Genomic DNA, 14,746 nt, shown 5'->3' with positions numbered 1-14,746 from the left:
ATCATTAAACGTTTCTGGGCTGCCCACCTACCCCTTCCCAAGTGAGAAGTAAGTGTTAACGTTGGCTTAGGGGAGGGGTATGGGGGCAGTTCCCTAGAAACGTATAATCCATGATCCAAAGAAACAATAAAATTTCTATCTTTGTATCATCCTATTTTACAGATTGAGTTCATAGACGATCTTCCTAGAAATTTATCAGGCAAGGTAGTTAGACTTCAGCTGAGAGATAAGGAGTGGAATATCCAGTGAATGATACAGCCCTACATATTGCAAAGTAAACTGTCTCAGACTCTAAATAATAGAACAGGAAAACTATGTTTTGTAAGGAACAGCCACAATTGTACTTCATTCCGATCACTTTTGTTATGATACTGTATGTTTCGTTTTGATGCCCTCGAGGGATTTTGTCCTTTGTCTTTTCGCAAGTTATGTTATGCACATAAGACAAAATTTGAAAGAGGCACTTCTCAAGAGTATTGTCCCATGACTAACATTTGAAAAACAAAACGTAGAAACTTAAAGGTGGATTTTCACTGTCGCGTAATATTTCCATGCGTACGCACGTAAACTTTGCGCGCGTAAATAAGTTAGAGACACCGTATGGAAGGTCACGCTTATACGTTGAAGTTGAACCTCGCTCAACTTTTACATCTACGCTTGGCCTTTCATACATTGCCTCTATTTCATTTACGCGTGTAAAATTTGCGTGCGTACGCACGAAAAAATTACGCGACACTGGAAATCAACCCCAAGGGAGGACTCAAGGCCTAAACGTGTATGTACTGAACCGGCTGAACAGGGTAAGGTTTTCAGGGTCTTGGGTCTTAATCATGGTATATGTTGTGGTTTAATTTTATTCTTGGTTTAAATTAATTTTTATTATCTTTTGTTTTTGGGTATGGTAATGTATGATAATGATTTTGAAACAAAAGATAATAAAATTTAAACCAAGGATAAAATTAAACCACAACTTATACAATTTCACTATTTAGCGTATTGAACAGGGTAATTTGCGTAGCAAGCGTTTGAAAGGAAAGGGGAAGGGGATTTTCGAACGCCTGCCTGCAGGCTTTTAACCGGGTGCCTTTTTGGACCGGAAGCCTTTAAAAGAGTGTGAAGGTTAGCGATGAGCGTTCTACATGTACATGTTCAACATGTACACCCCTGTACATATAGAAGTTCTGCTTGGTACTAACCTAGGAAGCTGCTAAAATTGGGCCTAATCATACCAACAATTTTTTTCCAAAAACAAATGTCATTCCATGATATTAGTTTAAAAAATTACCTTATTCTGTATACGAAACGAAACGAATCAGGGTCATGAAACATGATGAAATTAAGTCTAGCCAAATAAACGAATTTTGTCTTAAACAGCGTCTGGGTTTGAAGGCCTCGGCCGCATCCCTCTACCCTTGAGTGCCCCTTACGCTCCCCTTACTTCCGGGTTTAAGAGCGAGATCCGTTATGCCCTCGTCCCTAACGAATTCGAATTTCATGAGATATGAGTTATTAGCCAGGGCATGCTTTGATTACTTCGTGGCAATGACTGTAACAAAGCTTAAGAACTTAAGAACCAATAAAGCCAAATTGGAATAAAATAGTTGATTTATTTCTCAATTCATACACAATTATCTATCTAATTGTTACACTGCAATATTTCATTCATAATACTCTTTTTTAAAGTTGTGTTATACTGTACCGCACCGCCTCTTAATAAATCATAAGCACATTTTTATCCACAACGTATAACTCGTTTGCGTAATCAAAATTGAAAGTAAGGAAGTTATCTTTTTGGTTGACATGCCGCCGAGGAATAAAAAACAACTTACACAGCAATTTCAAGGCAAGCTCAAGTTTATTATACTTGACATTTGTTTCAGGCCGCAAGTATGAACACAGTAAACGAGTTTCAATATGAAAAGGAAGACGCCCTTTTCGGTCCCTGAGGTACAAACTGTCAACGTTAAACACAGCGAAACAAATACTGTACTTATTTATCAACACTTTGCCAGAATGTTTGAGTGAAAGTCTGATTTTTGTATTGGTTCACAAGGTTGAAAACTGTTAGATTTTTTCGTCTAAGGGCCCGCATACATGGAGGTTGAGGACCCCAGGTAGGTGAGGTAACCCGTTCAGGTGGGGTAACATTACCCGCGTTTACACGCAATCCTACAATCACGCCATCCCGGGGTACACTTCCCAAGATTACTGAATGGTCGCTAAGCACGTAGACAAAGCAAATTGGCGGGCAAACGACGTGTTTTGGCCTTTTTGCTGCTCTTGCTGTAACCTTTCAGAGCTGTGGCTTCTTATTGTCACTTTAATGCTCCAAAGTCTCCGCCAAAGACAGGGTTATCCCACCTTGACACGCTTACATGGCAAAATTTGACCCCGGCTGAGAGGGTTGCTCGGACTGGCACACTGGGCAACCCGCCTCGGCGGGTCACCCGAAAATGAGAGATAATATGGACAGGCGGGTTACCCCACCTAAGCGGGCTACCTCACCTATCTCGGTTCCCCAACCTTCATGTTAACAGGCCCTTAGGATATAGTAATACCATGTTCCAGAAATCCTCCACCTCTTTGTCTTTTAATATAATACACTGTAAAAAGTTAAAGGTGGGAAAGATTTTCAGCCCTACTCTTTTAATGCATGGTCAGATGCTCGTATCAGCTGAGATAAGGACCTTAAAGCTAACATTCACATGACAAATACTATTGCCGTGTTACCTTGCTAAGAATACAAAAATGTAATGTAGTTAACAATGAAGGTAATTGGCCAACGCAGAAAATACCATAGGATTTTTTAAACTGCAGTTTGGCTGGTGTTTCATGTAAACAGGACTTCTGCATTCACCATTTTTACATCGACAATAATATACACTTAATGTCAGATCTCGAGGGAAACAGTTAGTTTTGTTTTCCCTTGAGTCCTGATGTTTCCCGAGACGAAGTCTCGGGAAACATCAGGACTTGAGGGAAAACAAAACTAACTGGTTTCCTGAGGGACCTAACATTAAGGGTTTTGTTATTTTTGTAGACTTTCACTTCAACAGCAACAAAAGATAACCAGAGCGAACCAAAACAGTCCACTCGGTACTTATAACAACACCAATTTAATTCTCAAAACTACTGAATGAATGATTTACAAAGTACTTTCCTTATATTATCTGCGTCATTTTCCTCCGCTGGCTGCTGTTTCTCTTCTAGGATAACTTTTAAAATCGTTGCTTTTTAGCTTGAGGATTCGTGTTTATGTTGTTGTGTTCATTCACGAAAAAGAAAACTGGCAGTGTTTTTCCCGCCTTCTGTCACGCCACTTTCCACAGTGCCTTGATCATGTGCTGTAATGTATCTCAAGCGGGGTACATTGCTTAATATATCACGATCGGGATACATTTGATTTTAGTCAAGGCCACGCGACCAAGAATCAACCAATGGCAGTCCCTGTTTAGTTGAGTGAAAGTCTAGGAATATAACAATGTACCTTGTTTACCCCGCCCCACCCCCTCCCCCACCTACCCCCAAATTTTGCTTAACTATTGTTTCCAATTTTTCCTGAGTATTACAGTCGTTCCAATAGAGATCGATTTTTTTTTTGGGGGGGGGGAGGGTAAACAAAGTACTTTATGGGGAGTACTAAAATAGGAGAGTTATGTTTTGTTCTTTGCATGAACTGCTCGTGCAGTTTATGCGAATTTATAATAACCTTATGCATTGCGTGTGAAAATCATGCAAAGCCACAAAGATAGTGCAAAAAATGGAGGACCATCCAAACTAATCTCGTACCCAGATCTCTTGTCAACAAGGCTTTGTCAACAAGAGATCTGGGTACGAGATTACATCCAAATGGAAATTGTTAAGAACTACATGTGAATTGAAAAGCTCATCCCTTATCCTCTAGCACAATCACCACTGGATACTTTTCTAAAGTTCTTATAACTTGCACTTTCCATTCTATATGGCTTTGATAGTCAGTAAAGGTATTGATAATAATTATAGCAACACCAAAAAGCTTAAAACCTGGTCTGCTATGTCAGTACAGCTCTGTAAAGAAACAACACCAATAATAACTGTATTGATACAAGCCCAAAGCCAGGAGCCATACTGCCAGATGCTTAACTCTCCCATCCTTGTCTCCGATGTTTGATACTTGAACAACCGATAGAACATCAACCAGACAAAGATACAGTCTGAATTGAAAGAAAAAATAAAATACTTATTAAAGCTAGGACTCACATAGTATTATCAAACACCTATGTAGTTTTTCTCTGACTTAAATAGAAATTTACTCTAGCATTTTAACTGGTCTAGTTAAAATCCCCAACCATCAAATTTAACGGTAATTTGGAGAGATTCAGTGCAAAGTCAGTTTTCATTTCATGGTAACTGGTTGGAATTTGAAAAATTTGAAGATGCAATTTGCAAGTGGCAGTTTACAGGCATGGCGAAGATATGCACTTGGGACTACTGTGCTCAAATCCTACTAGAAGTCAGGGCAGAACTTTAAGGAGCTACAATGTATGTCACAAGGATATTGCTGTTTTACATGTTGGTCAGGTCTGTGCATAATCACTTAGGGCCTTTAACCATACACAAAATTCTACTGTAGATTTTTGGGTGATTTTTGCAGGCATAGCATTAACACTTAATTAACCCTTTAAGTCCCAATAGTGACCAACAGCAATTTTCTCCTAACGATATCCATTCATTATAATGAGATTAGGTTATGAGAATTAATAAAATGACCACCTAAGAGAAAATACTTTGATCTTTTATCAAATTCTCTTAACTAATTCTTAAAGGAAAAGTATGGAGATCAGTTTGGAGAATTTGTATGTGGATATTGGGGCTTAAAGGGTTAAAACGTTGGCCCAACTCTTCCAACTTTTAATCCATGTCCATCCTTGCCACAGTTTTAATGCCTAACTGAACCTGGACCATTAATTTTGGAATTCAACTGATGAGAAAAAGTTTTACCTTCAAAAAAAAAAAAAGAGAGCAAATTTTGTGACATACATGTACATGTATATAGCCCCTTCAAACTCAGGGCCTTTGGACTGCAAGTCAAATGCTCTAACCACCCTCCAGTATTATATAGCAAATGTATCCAGCATCAGCTAACATACTGGGCCCAGTTGTTCGAAGGCTGATTAGCGCTTATGCCAGGGTTAAATTTAACCCAGGTTTCTTTTTCCTTTGTTCAAAAGCATTTTCTCGGGTAGTTTTCTCTGTTATTTTTAAGAGCATTCAATCATCAACTTGTTGACAAAAAGAATTAAACTGAATTTACTTTTTAAGCTTTCATATCTGAATTCAAATTTCGCACTAACCCTAGGTTATCTTAACCCAGCTTTGAACAACCTGGCCCTAGATGATGTTAAATTGGTCTCGGGCCTAAGGTAACCAATAAAATATCTCACAAACCAATGACTCAAACACTGCATACATGATGAAGCAATTGAATAATAACACAATAATATTACATTACATTGTCTAAATCTAGGACAGACTCAATTGAAAAAACAGAGGACCTGTAAAAGATGGGTGTGCCACTCCTCTTATGCTGATAACAAAATTTAGATTGACCGACGACTGTGTTCAGATATTACAGAGCTTTGGGGGCATTTGTGGCAAGTTATTAAGGCCTGGCACAAATGTCACGTTTCACTAGTGCTGCATCCATGGCAAATGAGCAAGAATATAGATAGACTTTCCTTGTTAGCACTAAATTCAGATGCGAGGTTTGAAAGAGGCCCTAAGGCCCTGGAACAAAGGTTTTAAAAAAGGCAAAATGGGGAGCAGAGCTCACCCATCAAAAACCACCTAATTTGTGTGAACACACCTTCATTATTTCCGTTATATACCTGATTGAAAAAACGTTGTCGCTAAAAAGTATAAACCACGAACGATGAGGTTTCAAGGATTTATAGGTATACATTCATTGGCAAAGCAAATTGAATTTTTTTTTTGGACAAAAGTTTGCATTGTCACGAGATGCTCGTGCCAATGTAAACTTTTGCAAATCCCTAAAGTACTTTGTTTAAGGCATGCTGTTATCTTTTTTTTGTCTTCCAAGAACGCTTTTAGGTCCTACCTTATGATTTTCAAGTGTGCGTTAGCGATATGGCTACGCTCTTTAACTGTAGAAATCTCTTATGTGTCCAGCACTGGTGAACTTGTGAGTTTCGCCGTGAAAACTGGAAACCGTTTGACGTTTTATGAAATGCACCGTCGCGAAAAGCTTCGATAATCTAAACATTTCTGAAAAGAGCTTTAAAATTGCAATGCTAACAAAGTTCTACCCATAAATCCATTAGGTCCCATTGTTCATGGTTTCACTTTTCAAGCGACAACGTGTTTTCAATTAGGTGTATATAAATTGATTCGCTTAACATGGATAGTTGATTTGGTTCAGTTTTTAATGGTCAGATAATAATAATCGGTAATAATCAGTTTATTAAACCCTTTTGGTAGTGTATAACACAAAATTACAAGGGAGGTCAAGAATACGCAGAACAGTGCATGCTCTCTTCACAATATAGTCACAGTGAACAGACCACGGTAAATTGTGCAACAGATGGACGCTGAGCAACTTGTAAGATGGCACCTGCTCTATAATACTGCCCGACATCTGTAAGGGAGGTAGGTCGGAGGGCTTATACTGTAAGAAATCCATGCGTAACTCTTTACATTTGGATGGATTTAGCTTCATATCATGACTACTCGCATAAGAACAATATCCCTAGCTATAAAGGGCAGCATGCTGGTTGAACATCTAGGAATAATCTCTACAAACTGAGAGATCATCCGCATACTTAACTCTAGTTTCCCAGTCCTTCACCAGGTTGTTGATGAGGATTGCAAACAACAGGGGGGGTAGTCTTGTCCCCTGGAGGATACCGCCCCTTGGAATAATGCTGTTGGACAAAGCACTACCGATTTTGACTTGTTGCGACCTTCTCGTCAAGATGCAAGCATAGCAATGGCTGTTGTCAAGCGCTTCTAGGATACAGTGAAGCAAGTAAATGAGCGTATGCGTAGTTGATCTGCCTGGGAGTGCAAACTGCAAAGATGATTATTGCTTTCCCGTAACTTCACAGACAGACGATGCTAAACCCCACAGTGTAATTACCCACATTACGGAGATGCCTGTTTTGTGATAATTTATTTAATAAGAAAGTAGGGAAGTACTTTCCTTCTGTACAGTGGACTAAGCATATGCCGTTTTACAGAGGTGTCTACAAAAATGAATGTACCTTACATGAGAAACCATAATATACATGTAAATAATTATCACTATAAGGAAATAAGCTTTACGTTGGAAAACATTGGGCCAGTTATCCAAAATAATTAACAATTATTCCTCGCGTCTGAATGGGCTCTGAGTCAATAGCCCATGAGGCCGAAGGCCAAATGGGCTATTGACTCAGAGGCCATTTGGACTCGAGGAATAATTGTCTTAGTAAAATCCAACTAGTTGGTCAAAAATATCGAGACAAAACAACTTTAGCTAGTTAAAACTAGACTTAAAGCCTTTTTTGCCGCCAAAAAGCCGACACTTTGCCCTACTAGTGGGCTATAAAATATAGCCTAGTAGTGGCTCAACCAATCAGAACACAGCTTTGATAATAGACCACTAGTTGAATTTTACTAATGTAGTTTAGCCAGTGTTTAACCAAACCGGCTCTAAGCCACTTTAAGTTTACCAGACCGTTTTACATAAACACTGTTTATCGTGAATAATTTCATAAAAGCATATGGCGTAGACAAGAAAAGCATTTTGTTTCTTAAAAATACCCACTAAGGAAGAGATCTGGAGGTCCAAAGATTTCCTAAACTGCAGTCTAAGTTAGAATTTGTTTCTTCTCTGAAAAGCAGGCTTAACATTAACGTGATTGACAACTATACTGATTTTATTTAAACATATACTTGTACCTTGACTCTCAGAGCTCTGGATGCCGTCTTCTGGCATTCATAAAAAAGTTTGCAACAGTGCCCCTTTCAAGTCCCAGTTCTTCTGCAAGAGCGTTCTGCATTTCTCGTGAAGGCTTCTTGGTTTCTTTGAAAATAGCAAACAAGGCTCTCTTCTGGGAGTCTGTAAAGTAAAGTCTTGCCCTCTTGGTTGGTGGATCTTCAGCATGTTCTTTTCTAGCTTTAGCATCAAGTTCCAAGGCAGCTAAAAAAGAACATAATCAGCATCAATCCGAGCGGATGAGTAAAGGAGTTTACTATGCTGTTTTTGCACGTACTTAAAAAAGATACAGTTTCTCTGGTATAAAGTAAGCGAAAAATCATTCTGACATTGTTAAGTGAAAGTTCCAAACCTACTGGTAGCTTAAATGTTTTTTCAATGTGCCATGCTCATTAAAGGACAAAAAGTTACCTTTGATGATCTTTGGTTCACATCAAATGTGTGACTTAGTGTGACTGAAACAACAGGGCTTGAAATTGTGACTGATATGTTCGACAATGCGACTAACATTTTCTCCTTGGCAACTAAAAATTCTGGTTTAGTTACCACTTTGGTGACCAGATTTCTCTATGATTTAGATTTAAATAATTATCAAAACAGTAAAGTTAAAACAAACATTTCATCTTATCTTGCTTTGCTTTCGAGATAAAAAATATGTTAAACCGCATAAACAAAGCCAGTTTACCTCCACATTTATACCGACTTATTTGTCCATGATAATTTCAAACAATCAAATCTGATGGATTACGCTGTACTACAGGGCCTCTGATAGCTTGCGGAAAAAAAGTCAAATTTTGCTGGATTTTCAGACAGATTCTCCGAAAAACAATCGGTAAAAAATGGCCGATGTTGTAGGAACTTTCTGGACAAATTTCACTAGAAATCGATTGATTTTGCACTGATTTGACCAGTGTGTTTGATGTTTTTTTAACAGAGATGATAATTTTGCTATTCTAACAACAAAGCGTTTGAGAAATGAGCCAATGGCAAAAATTTTAACATCATGACTAGTACCTAGTTTTTCAGAACATAATTTACACCTGGTAGTTTTGGGACATTCACTCATTGTGGTGATGAAGTTTCAAGATAAATTTGCAAGTTTATGGTAATTAAACAGCCCCAATAGCCGAGATAAGTTTCAAATATGTTGTATCACACACTTATGTGATAAGATTTCTCGTGAATTCCGCGGTAATTCGCATGTTTTTTGTGAATTTCGCGGGTTTACCTGAATTTCGCAGCTCCGCGACCTTGCCAAATATCAGAAGCCGTGATACTATGGGCTGCACATTGCATCTGGCAACTATATTTCTCCAGTTGGTCACCAAAAGGTGACCTGAGGATCTTTTTATTTTTGAGCATGAAACATGGCAAAGGCACCACTAGTCAGATGTGCCCTAATCCTAACCCTAACCCAAACCCCACATGCTGAGCTGATTTTTCATGACAAGTGTGAAATAATCTACATTTCATCTTTCTCAGAAAAACATTTCTCTTTATATCTTACAAAGAAAAAAGTTAATGGAACTGATTTTTGGCAAGACTGTGCTATTTATCCTCTTTCATCTCCTGGATTATTGACTTTATCTGTGGAAGAGTTTCAGTTTTTATTTTTGGAGGGTGTGACAATGATAACCAGCAATGAAACATTTTATTACATAACCACCAATAAAAAAAAAAGAAACTGAGCTTTTGCACGAAAACAGGATGTCTTCACATGTGAAAATAACATGTTACCTTCACACATGAAAAGATCACTGTTGCTTTGGATACAAGATGAATCGTGCCTTTCGCAGCCAAAGAAACATCACAGTGAAATGGTTTGGTATTTCATTGGTGTTTATATAATAAATAGAACATTACATAGTCACTTGGAGATGCCAAATTTCTCTTCTCATGTTCAAAAATATATTTTTCAAAACTCAAAGAGAAATTTTTTTACAGACCAAAGGCAGAGGTAAGCACACTGAGGTCACAAGGCACTATTATAGCACAGCCCAGAAGAATAATCCATCCTTATGCACTTATCAGTGGCCATCGTAGACCCTGGGGAGCCCTAACACATTTGCACAACAACAATCACAAATCCCCCCACCCAAGAACAATAATTCTTCGGAAAAAAAGTTACCCCCCCCAAGGGCAACAGTTGCTTCACATGAAGCCTCAGGTAACAAAGTGAAGTATTTCAAGGAACTTCCAAATTAATTATGGCCAAAAAAATTATTCTTGTCTTATTTGAAATACCTCTTTTATAGAACTTCAAATTATATTGAAGGTTGATTAATTAAAAAAATAAGCAAATAAAGTGCACCTATATACCACATGTGATGAAGTTCAGCTTACTTAATTTGTAACGGAATCAAAGAATGGGAAAGGACTGACTCTATTGTTGTAGGACACATTGAATATTTTTACAATGTAGGTGCAGTTCCTGTGGGTCTTTCCCTGGTGATAATGATGCAAAAGTTCAAAAGTGATTCATTCCCCCCCTCCCCCCGCCTGCCATCTGCAGCAAAAATAACGTCCCCGGGTCGACCCTCTGGGATGGCCCCAGGTTAGTACTGTCTATCAATTAGGAAGTCTCATGTTATTGTCCTCTTGGGTAAAAAAAAAATTTGGGGGCAAATGAAATTGCCTAACATTAATAAAGGAGCATTAACCATTAAGTTGGCTCGACAGGGTTTTTTAGGGTCAATACCTCCCATGTCACCATTAACAAAGATTTGGAAAAATTGCCACCACAGCTGAATTAGGTAAAGATGAAAATTTGTTATGATCAGGGTTACAATAGAAAAAGTTCCCGTGAACAATTTTCGAAGAACATTTTCCAGTGCCAAGAAATACAGTTGCAAATAAAAGAAATAACTAGGCATCATTTTGTTGCTATGACAACTCCGATGTCATTGCAACCTTGATCACAACAAATTTTCATCTTTACCTGATACAGCTGTGGTGGTATCAATGGTATTAATGGCCATATACTTTAAGCTCAAATGTGCGATGTATTGACCCTGAAAAACCCTATCAAGCCACCTTAAGCTTACAGTCAGTCAACAAAAGAGCATTATGAAAATGTGCCACAATAAGCAACACAGGTTTAAACAAAACAGTTTGGTCAAAACGGTGCTGAAAGAAAGGAAAATCCCTGGGGGAGGGTAATTCCTAGAAGTAGGCTAATGAGCATGTGCTGCTGGATGGGGTCGCATTTTCACAACTGGATTGACTATTATGGTGTTACATTGTTGTAAGAGTTACTAGAATGGGATAGTGCATTTTCAGTTTTTGGGGGGCAGAAAATTCAGGGACAGGATTTAGAGATTTAAAAATAGAAAGATTTAGACCACATTAAGTTACCAAAAATGTGGCAGTTCATTTCAGGGTGTTCTAGTTCGAAGGCTTTATGAGGTAGTTGCATAAGCAGACAGTGACTAAGGCCCGGTTTAAATGTTGAATTTCACATGTGCCGAACTTAACGCGAGAGATAAATGCATGTGAAGTGAGACGTTTGAATCAATTAAATTCGACTGTTTAAATTAAATGCGACGTTTGCCGTATCTGTGACTGAAACAGTCGAAGATTCGACTTAGGTTCGACTTTTGACTCAAACGTCGCATTTCACATGTGCCGAACTTAATGAATGAATTTTAGTAAATTATTATTATATTACTGAGAATATTGACAGCGAAGAGAGTTAAATTCGACAGAGTTCAGTGAGATAAATTCGACGTTTGAATCAAATGCCGTATTTAACTATTTTAGTCTATTAAAATAGCAATTAAATTCGGCACATGTGAAATTCGACGTTTGAACTGGGCCTAAGATGGGGTTTATAATATGGCCACAGTCAGAATAGACTATAATGGGGTATGGGTTCTGAGTGGCCAGCGGCACATACCCAGCTGCAATTAACCCAAGTAACCGCCGGGAAGAAAACATTTTTTCACACCAAAGCGTCCCTCACCTTCTGCCCTCAATTGTGGGATCCTCTTTACTTCTGGCAGATCTAACCACTCCTTCATTTTACGATATATTTCCCTGCCACCTCTCAACTCGTTCCAAGGTTTTGGCTTCTTCAAAATGTCACTTAATGTCCCTTGAGAACGATTTAAAACTTTTCGTGCAAAAACAGCTTGTGGTATTGAATACTTCTTGAGTTCATTAGCGAGAGTTTCGGCAATTTGTTTAGTGTCAAGGTCTTCGAATCTCTTCAAATACAATTCGGCTGATTCTCCCTCCAAAGTATCGGTAGATTCCGTAAGCTTATCTTGTGGCGGTTTTCTCGTTCTTAAGCCTTTATTTTCATTTGATGACGAACTACATGTCTCTGATTGGCTTTCACTCGAGAATTCTCCTCTGTGAGTCTGGTCTTCATCTAAAACGCCATTACTAGAGTTGTATTCTTGTAACTGCGTAGTGCTTGCGATCAACTCGTTAATCTGATCCAGAGCGACTTGTTCAACAACAACAATCCCGCGAGCGTTCTCCAGTGAAAGCCCCTCTGAAACCACAGTAGTCGTAACGCCCGAAGTTTCTGTATCCAGCAAGTTATGGTTTCTCACATTTTCGTTCATTTTATCGCTGACATCCCTGGAGTTCGTAAGAACCTCGACCCCTGCCTTCAAACGACTTTCCACATCACTTATGCTTATCTCGTTTGCTATCTTTGACTGCTCGTTGTAGGTATAAGGTGAATTTAAAGGAGATTTCCTCTGAAGACCTAGTACTTCTGAAATAAAAGTTTCGTCACGAACATCGTTCTTCGAAGAGTGGATATTGTTTCCGTCGTCGTTACAGACAGAGGAAGTGTTAACTTCTTCCGAGGCTCCAAGAATTAACGGATCCAACTCATCGACATTAGCATTTGCATTAACAGATTCAACAGACGAGTTTGAAACGGACGGTAATGAATTTACGGCGGAATCTCCACGGGCATCCATCCCAGAAAGTTACGTTGTTACAAAGTCTTTAGCCTACTATAAAACTTGTAGTGAAGTTCTCCAAAATTGACGTAAATAAAAGGCAAAAATTGGTGTAACTTTGAGTCCAAATGAACGAAAAGTCACCGCCATTTGTGGGAACAGCTTGACTTTGCGACCACCCCTTGTTATTCGGTAGTAAAGAGTAACAAAAGTGAATGGATTTCCTGCATTTCCCTTCTGTTCTTTCATTCTTGTCATTCTTGGACATCACACCAGCCCAGAATGAATTGCCTCAGGCTGATTGCCTGTTCCTAAGATAGATAAGGACAAGAAATTCGCATGTATGATTTATTATTCATTTAAAGTATTTCGAGGTAAGCGTGTTTTAGCTTGTTTTTTTTTTTTTAAGCAATGAATGTCATGGTCATGGGGTGTCTGTAAAACGCGGACCGGATACCTGCGGATGGCGGATGCGGTTGGCAAAATGCGGATGGAAAAATGCGGATGTTAAAGAAAAATGCGGATAACAAAAAAAGTAAGAGGAGAAAAACGAGAAATGTGGATGGCAAAAAAAAAAATAAAATAAACAAACAATCAAAGGAAAGAAATCTTTCTTTCAAGTCGCTGTCACATGGTTGGACCCTTCACTTACATACACAACGTAAAGCCAATAGTTGACACAGTTATTTTGTACCCTGTAATTCTTTCCACAGAAATAAGGACGCTCCGTTCCTCCTCCTTAATGCACGCATACTTGGTGCACTTCTCCTTTGAGTGTTTAGCCTAAGGCTTGCAGGCAAGGTAAACAGCTCAAAAAATCGGCTAGCATAGGTTCGCTTATTTTGCACTGGCCCCGTTTAATATTCTTCCCTTTACGCAATAAGGAGCCAGTGGTCCCTGCAATAACGGGTCAGAATGCAGAATATTACCAGGCCAGCATCCTAAAGTGGTGTAATTCACGAAGCAGTCTGTCTGTACTTTCGGGAGTAATCGCTATTTTTTTAAACATTACTTTGTTTGCAATTTTATGGTTATCACGCTAAGAGGGGAGGCATGATGGGTGTTAGTACTTGCAAAACAAACGACAAACAATTTTTAATATAAAATCATTCTGACCTGGAGTTCTGATTTATTTGCTCCCACTGGATATAGTGTACTCAACTTACAGAGAGAATATTCTCAGGGCAATCACATCAAGACTTATGTATTCGAGCTGCTCAAGACAGAGAAAAATTGCAGCATCAACCAGAAAAAAGGCCGAACGCAAAAAACGTAACTTTCCGATTTGGCAGATGCCAATGAACTCCGCCTATGATGTGGATTTATCTTTTACAAGTTCTACCCTTTGGGAATTTATAAGTGCACGAATAATGAGTTCGAATTTTTAAAATTGCAAAATATACTGCAGATTGAAAAGAAAGAACAGACTTCTTGATCAAGCGCAAAAGTTGTTTCCCGAAAAGGTGTAATAATTAGAAATCACCTAATCTACAAAATTAAACTCCCACAAAAAAGTGTCACTTGGAAACGCATTAATGAAGGCTTCTTTCTGTTTCATTTGGTTTTGTTTCTAAATTTTCTTCTAGCAAAATAATTTCCAAAACATATCCTCAGGGAGTTTTTAGAACGTCTGTATCGAGCAACTTAAAACTCGTTTTTAAAAGCGTGAAGGGCAGAATTCGCACTCGAAAATAATTTATATAATATTCGAATTATTTGGCCAGCTCCCGTCTATCTGCGAAGCAGCAACCAAACATACTTTTCTACATGGAAAGATGTTTAATTATTACAAATCAGAAAGAAAAAACCAAGCTGCTTCTTAAGAAAACTTTATAAATTTTTTAGCCACACC

The 14,746-nt window shown here is 38.5% G+C and overlaps 2 protein-coding genes across 2 annotated transcripts in view; one reads left to right on the top strand and one right to left on the bottom strand.

Annotated features, from left to right (window-relative positions):
• Positions 1-467, top strand: part of LOC140928653 (acyl-coenzyme A synthetase ACSM4, mitochondrial-like) — a 40,150-nt gene extending 39,683 nt beyond the window's left edge. The window contains exon 16 of the mRNA XM_073378432.1: positions 163-467. Within this exon, the coding sequence (XP_073234533.1) occupies positions 163-249 (87 nt within the window). The 3' untranslated portion in view covers positions 250-467. The remainder of the gene's footprint in view (positions 1-162) is intronic.
• A 1,120-nt stretch (positions 468-1,587) lies between these two features.
• On the bottom strand, positions 1,588-12,999 carry LOC140928652 (uncharacterized). Its single transcript, XM_073378431.1, has 3 exons — positions 11,937-12,999; positions 7,939-8,179; positions 1,588-4,193 (listed from the first exon to the last, which is right to left on the bottom strand). Exons 1-2 carry the CDS (start codon positions 12,910-12,912, stop codon positions 7,947-7,949), a joined length of 1,209 nt encoding a protein of 402 aa, XP_073234532.1. The 5' UTR covers positions 12,913-12,999; the 3' UTR covers positions 1,588-4,193; positions 7,939-7,946.
• Between the last annotated feature and the right edge of the window lie 1,747 nt (positions 13,000-14,746).

This window comes from Porites lutea, chromosome 2, assembly GCF_958299795.1.
Source record: "Porites lutea chromosome 2, jaPorLute2.1, whole genome shotgun sequence".
Taxonomy (NCBI): domain Eukaryota; kingdom Metazoa; phylum Cnidaria; class Anthozoa; order Scleractinia; family Poritidae; genus Porites; species Porites lutea.
This window is presented reverse-complemented; position numbering and strand designations above follow the sequence as displayed.